Source organism: Pterocles gutturalis, unplaced genomic scaffold (assembly GCF_000699245.1).
Source record: "Pterocles gutturalis isolate BGI_N339 unplaced genomic scaffold, ASM69924v1 scaffold3779, whole genome shotgun sequence".
In the NCBI taxonomy this organism is placed as follows: Eukaryota; Metazoa; Chordata; class Aves; order Pterocliformes; family Pteroclidae; genus Pterocles; species Pterocles gutturalis.
The window spans coordinates 71,651-84,416 of record NW_010135445.1 but is presented as its reverse complement, the minus strand read 5'-3'; the positions used below and the strand labels follow the sequence as shown (position 1 = coordinate 84,416).

The following is a 12,766-nucleotide window of genomic DNA, read 5'->3' as shown; positions in this document are numbered from 1 at the left end:
AGGCAAGGAGAGGGCAGTGTTCAGTGGTGATAGATGCTAACTTCAGGATCCTGTAGGCAAAACTCTGTTACCAGCTCCTGCAGTCTCCATCTGTCTGGGGGACTGGGGAACAGATCCTAACTCTCAGCAGGACCAGGTCATTTGGTACATGGAGGAAGCAAAAGTTTTGAATGATGGAGGAGACTTGAGCTACAGACCTTCAAGGTGCCATTAAGAATCTAGTCATCACAGAAGTGTCACAGCACTCTGTTATTGTGAATCTTTCATTTGGTAACACAACTGTGAGAAGTTTAAAAAAAAAATAACCTTGGGTACAATCTATCATGTTAGTTGAAGAGCAGACAGATGATCCGTTGTCAAAAGGCAGAATCATAGAATCGCAGAATCATAGAATGGTTTGGGTTGGAAGGGACCTTAGAGATCATCTAGTTCCAAGCCCCCTGCCATAGGCAGCAACACCTCCCACTAGACCAGGTTACTCAAAGACTCATCCAGCCTGGCCTTGAACACTTCCAGGGAGGGGTGTCAACAATTTTCCTGGGCAACCTGTTCCAGTGTCTCACCACCTTCACAGTAAAGAGTTTCTTCCTTCTGCCTCGTCTAAATCTGCCCTCTTCCAGTTTAAATCCATTACCCCTCATCCTGTCACTACATGCCCTTGAAAAAAGTCCCTCCCCAGCTTTCCTGTAGCCCCCTTCAGGTACTGGAAGGCTGTTATAAGGTCCCCCAAATCCTTCTCCTCAGGGCTGCAGTCAAGCCACTCTCCACCCAGCCTGTATTTGTGCTTGGGATTGCCTCGACCCACGTGCAGGACCTTGCACTTGGCCTTGTTGAATTTCATGAGGTTGTGATGGGCCCACCTCTCAAGCCTGTCCAGGTCCCTCTGGATGGCATCCCTTCCCTCCAGCGTGTCAACCGCACCACACAGCTTGGTGTCACCAGCAAACTTGCTGAGGGTGCACTCGACCCCGCTGTCCATGTTGCCGACAAAGATGTTAAGTAGCACTGGTCCCAGTACCAGTCCCTGAGGAACACCACTCATCACCAGTTTCCATTCAGACATTGAGCCGTTGACCGTAAGTCTCTGAGTGCGACCATCCAGCCAATTCCTTATCCAGCGGGTGGTCCATCCATCAAATCCATATTTTTCCAAGAACCAAGTCTCAAGTACAGGGCAGATTCTTGTATCTTCAGGAGCAAAAAGTGCTGAAGATAGTTGAGAATTTGGTGTATTTCTAGAAAGCTCCAAGATTACTGCTGTATTGGCTTCTTGATTGCAGGGAGGAATCATATCCCTGTGGCCATTGTTGCTGCCCTAGAGTAGGGACATGGAAGGGGACTCGTAATTTTGATAGGTGAGTGGTCAGGTTGCTGTATCGTATATGTAGGTAGTGAGAGGCTTTGGTCACCTGTGTAACAGGTGCTATAAGGCAGAGCAAAACCCAGAGAAGTAAAGTATCATCTGTAACAGTGAAATTAAACTTGTCTATGTGTAGATATATTAATCAGCAAACAAGATAGCAACTTTTGAAATATCGTTATGAAAAGTAAACTTCACACAGCATGCGTGAAACCTGCCAAGACACAGAGGAGCATGGTGCTGTTGTCTGATACACCGTCAAATGCTGCTATTCTGAAAGCACATCATCTTGTAAAAATGAGAAAGACACCGAGCAAATCACCTAATGCTTCTAAAAATAAGTGTGAGCTGCTCAGCCCCTCGCCAAATTTTACCAAGTCAACTGAATAGTGCATAGTTGGTAAGCGTGTCTAACGTGCAGTGCCACAACTGCTGACTTACTGTAAGAATTGTATCAAGCATGCTAAATACAGAAAGGCTGCTTATAACTGCACGTACAAAACCCGGTCCCTCATTAACATCTTCCCCCACCTTCTGCTCCTCCCCAACCCGATTAGCTTCAGAAATCGCCTCTCCCGAGGAGGCTGCGGGTCCTGCAGGGAGCAGGCAGCAGCTCGGCTCCCTCGCCAAAGCCAACTGCGGCGTAGCCAGAGAAACGGGCAGCAAAAATAGCACAGCAGGATGGCTGCGTGTGGGCGAGGCAGAAACCACATCGCCAGCAAAACCTCCCGGTGTTATTTTAGGACCGATACAGCGGCCGTGCCGTTCTACTCGGTTTTCAGAAAATACTCCCCAGGGGGAGGGCAAGGAGAGAGAGGGGCGTGAGTCCCGGGCGAGGAGCGGTTCTGTCCCACTGCCTGCTCGCCTTCCTCCCTCCCTGGCGTCTCCCCACGGAAGCAGGCTGGGCAGGGGGGAAGGGGTTAATCGCGCTCGAGGCCGAGCGGCAGAGGGAGGACGCCGGCGGTTTGAAAGACAGAGACTGGACAGCTGTGTTTGCTGTGGTATTTTTAAACGCATTAATGCAGGCTCCCATCACCCGGCCATGCTTGACCTATTTTTGGCTCAGGCCAGCCATTGTTCTATTTCTGCCGCTGCTGGGCCACGCGGGTGTCAATTCAAATGCAAATGAGTTATCGCTGCTGCTCCCGCCAACTTCGCCCAGCCGCCTGGCCCAGGGAGAGCCGAGCGGGGCGCGGGGACAGCAACGCTGGTCCGGGCTGGGGTGACTCGGACTAAACCCTCAGGGGCTCCCTGTCCCTGGAGGGGGGCTTATTTGGTTTTATGTTTTTTAGGAGACTGTGTTTCCCCTCAGCCCCACCAGAAAGCCCGAAGCACAGAGATATTTCTTCATTTCTTCTTCCACCTGCTGTTGGCTGCCCGAACACAACTGCTCCTACTCGGCGGCGCGCAGCCCCCTGCGCGCTCCCGGCTCCCTTCCAGCAGGCAGGGGCTGCCAAGAGGGGATTTGGGCTTTTTTTTCCCTCTCCCAATAGCGGGTGTGTGCAAATGCTTAAATATTGCTAATTGCTGAAGCGTGTTAGCTTACAAAGCTCGCTGGAGGAGGTAGGACCGCAAAGGGTCATGCCCAATGCCCCTGTGCAAGTGCAGTGATGAATCTCTCGTGTAGCTGAAGTGCAGACCGGTTGGAATATGCTGCAGACAATTTACGAGAGTGAATCGTGTTTTTCCTCAGATGGGGTTTCTGGACGTGAACAGCTCTTGGCTCAGCAGAGAATGCACAGTATGATCAGCTCAGGTAAGAGACAGCTCCGTACCTCGGACTTCAGCGGATGACTGGGAAAATACAGCCTAGTGGGTCGAGAAAACATCCCTTCTTTAAATAAGTGAATTTATTTTTGTGGGCTTTATGTGGGTTGTTGTTAAATAATTGCAGTAGTATGTTAAGATAGCAGCTGCTGCTTTTGTGGGGAGTTTGTCTCCTTCAGTGTGCCGCTTTCCAGACAGAGCAAAATGCTCACAACTGAAATCCAGTTTGGGATTCCTTGTTTGTTTTGTTGCGTGGTTGCAAAATGGGGCTTGTGGTACAGGCTTATTCAGAGAGAGGCTTCCTCACACAGCTCCTGTCAGGAGGCTGCAGTTAGAACCCTCATAAGCAATTCTGGTCATATGTCTGTTGTAAACAGGATTTGGTCTTTCTGTGACTTTCCTTTTCTCCGGTTTGCCTACAAAGGAAGTTTAATACTAATCCCTTTCTCTTTTCATTACAGTGTTACTTTCAAATAGGCATGGCTTATTTTGTTACTTTAAAAATATTGGGAACCTGGCTATGGTAGTCATATGTAATGACTCAGTGAGATGTAAATTGAATGTGTTTTTTCAATGAAGGCATTTCAAAGCTGCTCTGGAAGAACACTGGGCATTTCCTCATGTATTTGAAGCTACACTTGAATTTTGTAGTTTCTTTGCTAGCTGTGTCTGAGACCTGCATATATATATCCTTATGGGGATATAAACTCCATCGCAGCCAGACCCAATACATGCACTGCGGATGAATTAAGTTGGAAGAATTGTTGCCATTCAGATAAAATGTCAATTTAGACAGGCCCATTTTCTCTTAAACTCTATGAATTCCAGTTCTGTTTTTCTTGGGCTGAAACTGTGTCTTTTGAGACACAATGTTATCTGTATTATAGCTTTTTAATCCCAGGCTTCTGATTTTTCTTTTTCATAGCATTTGCTTTATAGAGCACCTGTATGTAGAATGCAGGGTGAATTGTTTATGTGTACTTCAGTCTTAGTTTACTTCCCTTTTTCTTTTGCTTTTTCTTTCACAAACTTGTCAGTGCTTCTCAGGTTTTAAGGTTAATTATGTGTGGAGACCACAGTTTTCTTCACATATTGCCTTTTTTGGTACACCTGTTGAGCTCATGTTTGTTCGTTTGTTTAAAAAACTCTTGCTTTTCTTGCTTTATAGAAAAAGAACTTAAAGGTTTTACTTGTGTTTCTTTCTTACATACAATTTTAGAGCAGACTTCTAGTTTCAGATATAAAATAAATTGTGAGAGATTTGTGAAATAGTAATATCTTTTCTATTAGAAAACACTTAAATATATCTTAGCCTCCTGATCAGTGCCTTTCAGTATAGAAAGAAGAGGCTACATCATAATGATTATAGACTGAGGGAGGTAGTGAAGGACTGACAAGCTATTATGTGCAGGTTAGAATAATGGGAATGCCTAAGGGGAATGCAGACTTCCAACAGGTATAATGTTTAAGACTGGCAGTTTTCCTGTTCCTTTATAAACATGCTGAATTAGTTTTTTTCCTTTTGGATCTCTCAAAGAATTTACTGTTTCTCTAACTTCTTAGAAGAGACATGATCGCCAATTACAGGACAGAAATCAGGTGAAAGACTTGTTTACAAATATCAACAGTGAAGCTTTAGCTAAGACAGGGGGTAAAAATCGGAAGTTTCTCTGAAAGTGTTGTAGTTGTGCAAATACATCTACAGTGCTGAACTCTTGTTCAAGAATTATTGCTTTTCTTTGGTTTTCCTGAACAGCTCAGCAGGTGTCCAGTGCTCTTGTATTGGTCAAAGAGATAAGACTGCCTGCTTCCCATTCCCGCTGTTGTGTTTTTGTTTGGTTTTTTTTTTAATGCTTTGTCAAGTTGAAGGTAGATGTACACAAGTGAAAATCTGGGGTTTTTAGCTCACTATGCTGCCTTGTAACTGCCAACTAATGTAGCAATTCTCACTTGAAACACAAGAAAGGGAGGTAATTTTCTGTAAGTTTATAGCTCTGCTTTTCTTCACTGGAGACAAGAATATAATGTAACAGTTGATTTTTATCTGATATTACTTTTGGCCCATATAACATAAACAAATTCGTCTGTAGTACCAAGTATAATAGAGAGGGGTTTTAGACTTAAAAAAAAAACCAAACCCACCCAAAACCCAACAACTTAGTCAAGAACATTGTCCAGGTAAAAAAATGTTTATATATTCTGTAGAACACAAAATATTTCCCAATGTTTCTGTTGGCCTTTAAAACACACAACTAGACTGTAAGTAGTTAACATTGTACATTGTCTGCAGTTTAATTCATGTCACATGAAACCACAAAGCCTCATGCTGCTGTTGATTACATTCAGTTCCCTCAAGTCCAGAGTCTTTCTGGATCAGTCCTGGTAAATGTTCGGGTATTGTCTCCCTCTATGCTGCATATAGGGGTGAAAGAAATAGCCAGGGTATGATGATGTGCTTTAGTGTTTGGAGTAGCTAGACTCAGTCATCTTAATTTTACTTATTGCAGTGTCCTTACTTTAAAGTTATCCTCACATGTACATGGCTTTTGCTCAGGTAAAAAGTTGCACGTATTTAGGAAAAGAGCAGATCCCTGAACATTTACAGTCTGAACCCTTGATATTCTTGAAGTCTTCGAAGGAAGCACAACTTAAACACTCAATGGATTTTTAGGTTTTCTGGCTTCCAGATGTATGTTGCATGTATTATACAACTCTGACTTTAAACTGGGCCAGAGCCATCCCCAAAGAGGACAGATTGAATAATGATAGTTATTTGCAAAGCAAACTCTCTAGGGAATTTCTGACAATAGCAGGTGTAGGAAATACTTCTGTCATGTGATGCAGTTCTTCTGGTATTCCCTCAATTACTGTTTTCCCTGCCTGTCTCCATCCCTGCTTGTAAATCACACTATGAATGAGATGATCTGGATAGGTACCAATCAAAAGTTTAATTATGAATGGAGCAGTCTAGATCGGCACTGACTCAAGAAGCTGTGTGATTTGCAGACACCTACACCTTACTGCAGAGAGCAGTTTCAGCTATCTTGAGAAGACTGAACTAGATTCTCCCATATGGTACTGTTGCTGTAAAATGCAGCAGTAAGTGATGTGCATCTTTTTTTAAGAAAATGATGCTGATGCATCCTTATTTGATACCATAATTATCTTAGTTTCACAATTTACAAAATAGATCTGGAATCTAAAGCCTCTTGTTTAGCTGCAAGTAGTATTTAACTTTGCTGTTGCTCTTATTTCACCCAAAAAGTCTCGACTTCCACATTTGTATAATACCACAGTGGACCCTAGCATTCAGCTGGCCTCTTACCAGAATATGAGTAATAAACTGTAAGTCCTTGAAAAAAAGCATTTGGTGCAGCACAGTCCATGGTTAAGAATGGTCATTAAAATGTAGTCAATATAGAACTAATGCAGGGCTACGTTAGTCAAACAGATATCCGCTGTGTGAAGGAGAAGAAAGAACCTACCCAGCCATGGTATCAGTAGATGTAGGACTTTAAGAAGTAATGCCAAGTTCGTTAACTTCTGGTGAAGTGAATATACTGTGCTGTTTTTCCAAAGGGTGAAGTTGCTACATTTGCTTCATTGGCCATATGTTGACATACACTCTGGCATTGGCCTGCCTAGATTACACCTTGGCTTTTACTGGATAAGGCATCCTCTGCTTCCTGCCCAAAGCTGTTGTGTTGGAAAATCAAGAGTTCAAGGAGATCTTGAGCTTAAAGCCTTGACTTGTCACCAGGTTGACAGGTGACCTGAGCAAGTTATGCAATCCTGCTTGCGTCAGCTAACCCTTCTGTGAAATATGGAAAATGAAACTTGTCAGCCTCAGGAATCTATAGAGCAAAGCTATTCTAATGGGAATAGAATGATTCAGAATGATTAATTTGATTGACTTCATCTACCTACAGGCTTGCAAAACACCTACAATTCCACAGATGTAGTAAGTGAATGTCATCACAGTATTTTATTCTCTGCACCAGTCAGGAAATTCAAGCTGTGTCACTTGAATGTAAGTGACAAAATCAATGCTACATGCATCATGTTGTACGTGAGTTGACAGGTCTTCCTGAGCTATCTTCCCTCAGTAAACCCTGATGTACAGAACTTATCTCATATGTTGTATCTACCATATGGCTGTGTGACCATGTGTACATGTTTGTGCTCATGCATTTATATTGCCTTCAGAAAAAATTTTCTGATATTTGCTCTCCCATTTTTTTCTGGACAAACGAAACTTTCACCTTCTCAGTTGTTCGTGTGGAAGGACTGCAGAAAGCAAATTCATTTAAAGGTTTGCTCTGATATTCATGAAAAACCTGACATATTTGCATATCTGAATCAGGTAACATAAACTTCTTATAGATATAAAATGTTTCAGATGTGGTATCTCAAGCAATAACTCTTCAGAGAGAGTGAGAATAGATATACTTAGCTTTTATTTGTGATTCTCCTCAGAGTAATGAAAAAAACTGAGTGTGAAAATTCAGTTTAGGGGAGTTATTGGTAACAGCCAGAGAGGCTTTTTCCATGCCTGCCATAAAGACTAGGTAGAAAAAAAACCTAGTGTTTCATAGTAGTAGCTGAAGTATTTTAATTCATTGTTATGGAAGAGTAAGGCCTTAGCTTTAACAATTAATACAATGAGAAGAGATGAGAAATACAGACCTGCAGGTCTTACGTAGTTAAAATCTTACTGATTTTGAGTAGAGGCTGTGCCCAGTGATATATGCTGGGCAAGACATTGTTTATTAATTCAGTTGAACTAAAATGTAGTAAAATGGAATGAAGCTGCTTTTTCTGTTTTACATTATTGAGAAGACACTGAGTACAGACCAATGTTGCCAACTTCATCTGTCATTTAATGCTGTAACATTGCTTTTTCTTTCTTTTTTTTTTTTCTTTTTTTTTTAAATTTAAGTCCCAGTTGCTGGAGCAATGCAATTACCTGACAGACTTACTTTGTGTTAGAAAATCTATTTATAAGTTGCAGGAAGAGCCTGGACTAAGAATTTCAAAGTACAAGATTGACAAGAATAGCAAGCTGGAAAAGCTGGAAAGTAACTAAAAAACATAATTATGCAGAACATAATTTCAAAACCTCTTTGAGCATTTTTACAGATACAGTTAAACACTGCATTTAATACAGAGGTTCACTAGTACGGGCACTAGGACACTAGCTCCCATCTTTGGTGTGTTGAGTTAAATCACTTTATCAGAAAGGAGCTTTTTACGTCAGCCGTTTATTTTTTCAGCTGTTCAGTTTTATAACACCTATTGGTTTGCACTGCACTCAAACACACACGGTTTCAGCCAGAGTCTTCCCTCCTGTAGAACTGTGTACAGGATCCATTTAGAGCATTAAGGTTTGCATAGGATATGAGGAACACTTGTAAGTCTTCCTGCCACCAGAGCTTTAATCAGACGTCTGTTCTGTACCAACTGCCTGGCCCCTTTCTTCTGCACAGTCTTTGCAAAGAAAGCAAAAGCTGTGAGAAAGCAGGATACATAGCCTGCTAACATTATGTCTATGTGTACATTAATTTCAGGTTTTGGTACAGATGATGGGGAAGGTTTCAGGTGTCATTGTATTTTAACCTTTCCCAACTACTGTTGTGGGTGGGTTTTTTATAAGGTGGGTACAATCCAAAATATTGTAGAGAAACTAATGGGCAGACATTATTGTTAAACACATGAAAATCTAAAATGCCCTGTTCTGTGGATCTCTTTAACAGGCTGACTCCTCTGGGTCAGTTATTCTTAGCCTAGTTATTTTCATCGTATGGCATTACAGGTCTAAGATTAGCCTGTTAGGCATTATCATGCCATCTGAGTTACCTCCCAATATAACTGTACACCGGAATGATTATTTATAGACAGAGCATTCTGTCGTTTTTGCTTTATTTCTGGTAGTTTATATAAAGAAGAGCAACATTCAAGAAAAACCACAGATTCCTTCCTGCTGCCAAAACAACATGATAACTGCTTGCTGAGGGGCAGGGATATTGTTTAAAACGTGTACTTGCAGCAGATGCAAACATCTTCTTTATCTCCTCCCCTTCTACTAAAATGAAGTACCTCAGGGTATCACTGCTCCTGTCTCTTCTGGAGGAGGGAGATGGCTGCCAGATCGATGCACTGAACAACGGAGAAGCCAGGGCTGTGGTTGCTGATGAGAACAAGGATATCCAGGTGCTATTTTTAGGGGCTGGCACCATCAAGCTCCGTGTTCAGTGTGAACATGTCACATATGCACACAGCTTCTCCAAAATGGGCCGGTCTAGTTTTGTTACATGAAAGTAATGTCTGCTGTTCAATTAACCTTCTGAGTGCTTTTCACAGACCTAACAGGAAGTTTCAGCAAATTTACACATTTTTAGCAAACCGTTCTTTATGGCTGCTTCACAAACATTTCTGCTCACTAGAAAAACTTGAATCTTAAAGGAGAATTGCCATTCAAAAACACAGTAAGGCACATTCTCCCCTAAGGAAGTTCACTGGGATGTTTGTGTTCATGTGTGTTTAACTGGGAGCAAACTTTTGGTGGCAGTTATTAAAGGGCAACAGAAACAGTAAAGTGGCAGATCTTCAGATGGGTGTCGGTGCAGCCTCTGACTGCAGTTGTTGCTCAGGAAGCTGGCAATTTATAAAATAGTGAGATATTAATGGATTATAATTATCTAATGAAGTCCATCTTTTCTTTTTTTGCCTTTGTTCTCTAAATAAATTGCGTATTGCTATCTTTGTGCACTTTCTGGATGTAATCAGGGGGCACCCGATTTGTTCTCCTTTAAAAAGTGACCTGTGTAAAAAGGCTTGCAGAATCAGTGGAAGCCTTTGCATGGTTAAATAATACGTTGCTGGTTTAACTCCCATTATATAATAAGCATCTAATTTCTTTTTGTCAGACTGGCAGTTCTGTGCATGACTATAAAGGTGCTTTGGCATCTCGTATAATCTGAGCATAGCCAACACGTGTTTTGTTTGTTTTGTGTCTCCTGGTTGTAAACTCCTGGCTTGTGGAGTATACAAACACGACAAAGAGCTCCAAGAATTCAAGCCCCTTGTGGATGAATGTGCCTGAAATGCAGGATGCTTTGTTCTAATGATAACATGTTCCTTCTCATAATGAAACTGAGTCTCATCAAAGCAAGCCAAGAGAAGGAACAGAATGAATTCCATGAAAATGCCAAATGTATAAATCATGTTTTTACAGTCAAAGACTTGTTCTCTTTCATGATCTCTGTGGTTGAAGGTATTGCATGCCACAGGGAGGAACCACAGCTATCCAATTTCGGTAAAGTCTGGAATGGAATAATGAGGAAACTTAATGTTAATTTAATAATTTCCCCCAATTGTTCTGTTCTTAATCCAAGTTTCCTTTTTCTTTCTTGGTGCCCAGGGCGACCACCTTGTTGGTGTTGTGCAGTAACAATATGAGAAGGAATAGGAAAAACAGACTGTTAGTGCTTAATCTTAGAGACTCTTTTTGGTGTTTGCTACTCCTATTTAAGTTTAGTAAAATGGCCTTTTATTTACCTGTTCACAACTCCTTTTCTTGCAGAGACAGTAAGTTCTTAGTTCTTTTCATCTACTTCTTTGATCTCTAGATCAACATCTCTATTGAAAAGCATGTCTTTTTCCTAAGCCTTGTGAAGTATTTTTTCTGTGGCTACAAAAGAAGTAAAATTCCTGGACTGTTCAAGTTTTTGATATTCTAATTTAAATCTGACCTTGAAGTTTTAAAATGCGTGAAAGAATAGACATATTACAATATCACCAAGAAACATAAAATAAAATGCCTAGATTTTTTGAGATTTCATGTGGACATGAATAGTGATGGAATCAGTGTGAGGCACAGAATGGTGTAAGAAATAGCAAAAGGAAAACCCTGAGTATGAGTCTTTATATTAACATATCTACTTTTACGTGTAGATACATATTGTTAAGGGACTGTATAGAAATTACTTAGATACCTCAAAATGCTCATCATAAAAATCCTTGCACAGCAGCTGCTGAAATCTAGTGGAGCCTAAATTCAGGAGAGCACTTTACCTCAGGAGTCTGGTAGATCCTCACAAGCCTGTGTCGTGCATCTGCTCAAAACTGTTCCATGCTCCAAAGACAGACCCACTCATTCCCACACGTGTGTCAGAAAGTTGGCATCCTTTTATTTGCTGACACTGTTTTTCTTACAGGATCTGTTTCAGAAGAATAAAGTTTTACACTATTGTTTCTTACTAAAAATTGGTGATAGTTATTATAGAAGGAATTCCATAGGAAATAAAAAGTCTTACCTAGGTTCAAAGAGTATTACCTATACTTAAAGGAGTATGAGGGAAGGAGTGGCAGGAGGGAAAGAAGTTTGAAGAAAATATGCAAGAGTTTTATAAATGGAGTAGTAGTGCAGAGATGAGGTGTACAAGCACGCCCTGTGTTAAAATGCTGCTGTGAGGGAGGGTGGGGAAGGCACTGAAGATGAGAGAGACCCATGTGGGAGGTGGAAACCAAGGGAGTTTGAAATATACTTCTAACTGTCAGTGTACAGAGGGAAAATATAGATGGAAACAGTTACAAAAACAATCAACTTCAGCCGAGATGAGAGAAGTTGCTGTCAAAAAAACCTCCAAAGCCATAATGAAGAGTACAGGGAAAGCAGAAGTATTTTAGAATCAGCAAAAGTTGTAAAAAACAACTCAGGACTGTTTTACTCGTGTAGTCACACAGTAAGCTAGTATTCGTGGATTTCCCTTGCTACTGTACAGCCTATTTTTCTATTTTTTTGTCCGAGGATGAGTAGTTTGTTTGGAAGAGGGAGAGGTGTAGGACACTGTCTGTTTATGGACACACTACAAATTCTGCTGCCTCTCACCATCCCTAACTCCTTACCACCACCCCCCAAGTGTAGCTCAGCTTTCTTCGAGGAACTGCAGAGCAATCTCACCAGAGATTTTCAATAAATTCCCACCGCTGCGCCACTTACACCATCCCTATCTTGCCTTTTCTGCTTGGCCTAGTAAGCAGTTTTCTGGGTTGGTTTTTTTTATTTCCCTCTCATGCCAGTCCATACGGAATGATAATGGGGCAGCTGGAGAACTTATGGGGGAAGAAGGGAAATTACAAATGACAACATCAAAGGGCTATAGGCAAAGGAATAAGAAGGAATGAATTAAGTAATGGTGATGCTATGGATGATTAAGGATCCTGACACAGCTGTTTTGTTCAGAAAATAAATAGATAGAAATGGGAATATTTAGAAAAAATTACCCTTGGGCTAAAATTCTCAAACCTTGTCTAAGAGTGAATGCCTCTCTCTCGTGACTGGTATGTATGTACAGTTACAGGAGATGTATATACATTGACTTATCACTAATCTTACTCTGTCCTCCCTCACTGGGGACATTTTGGTATGGCTATATTACAGTTTTTAGGAATGCTGCGTTTGACAAGATAGTTCAGGTGAGGTCAGATGAGTGCGTAAGGCAAAATCATTTTCCTCCTCCTGCAGGCTTAGCAGCCCACAGGAAGTGGATGCGCATCCTGTAAACCTCGCTGTCTGTCTGCCATTCTTCATCTGCAGATATCCAGAGATCTGCAGGAGCACACATTTATTCCCGAAGA

At 41.5% G+C, this 12,766-nt stretch overlaps 1 protein-coding gene across 1 annotated transcript in view; it reads left to right on the top strand.

The window, feature by feature from the left end:
- Nucleotides 1-3,010: 3,010 nt before the first annotated feature.
- Nucleotides 3,011-12,766, top strand: part of LOC104467907 (histone deacetylase 9) — a gene marked incomplete at its 3' end in the record, with an annotated part of 80,357 nt that continues 70,601 nt past the window's right edge. The window contains exon 1 of the mRNA XM_010081876.1: nt 3,011-3,116. Coding sequence (XP_010080178.1) covers nt 3,011-3,116 — 106 coding nt within the window. The remainder of the gene's footprint in view (nt 3,117-12,766) is intronic.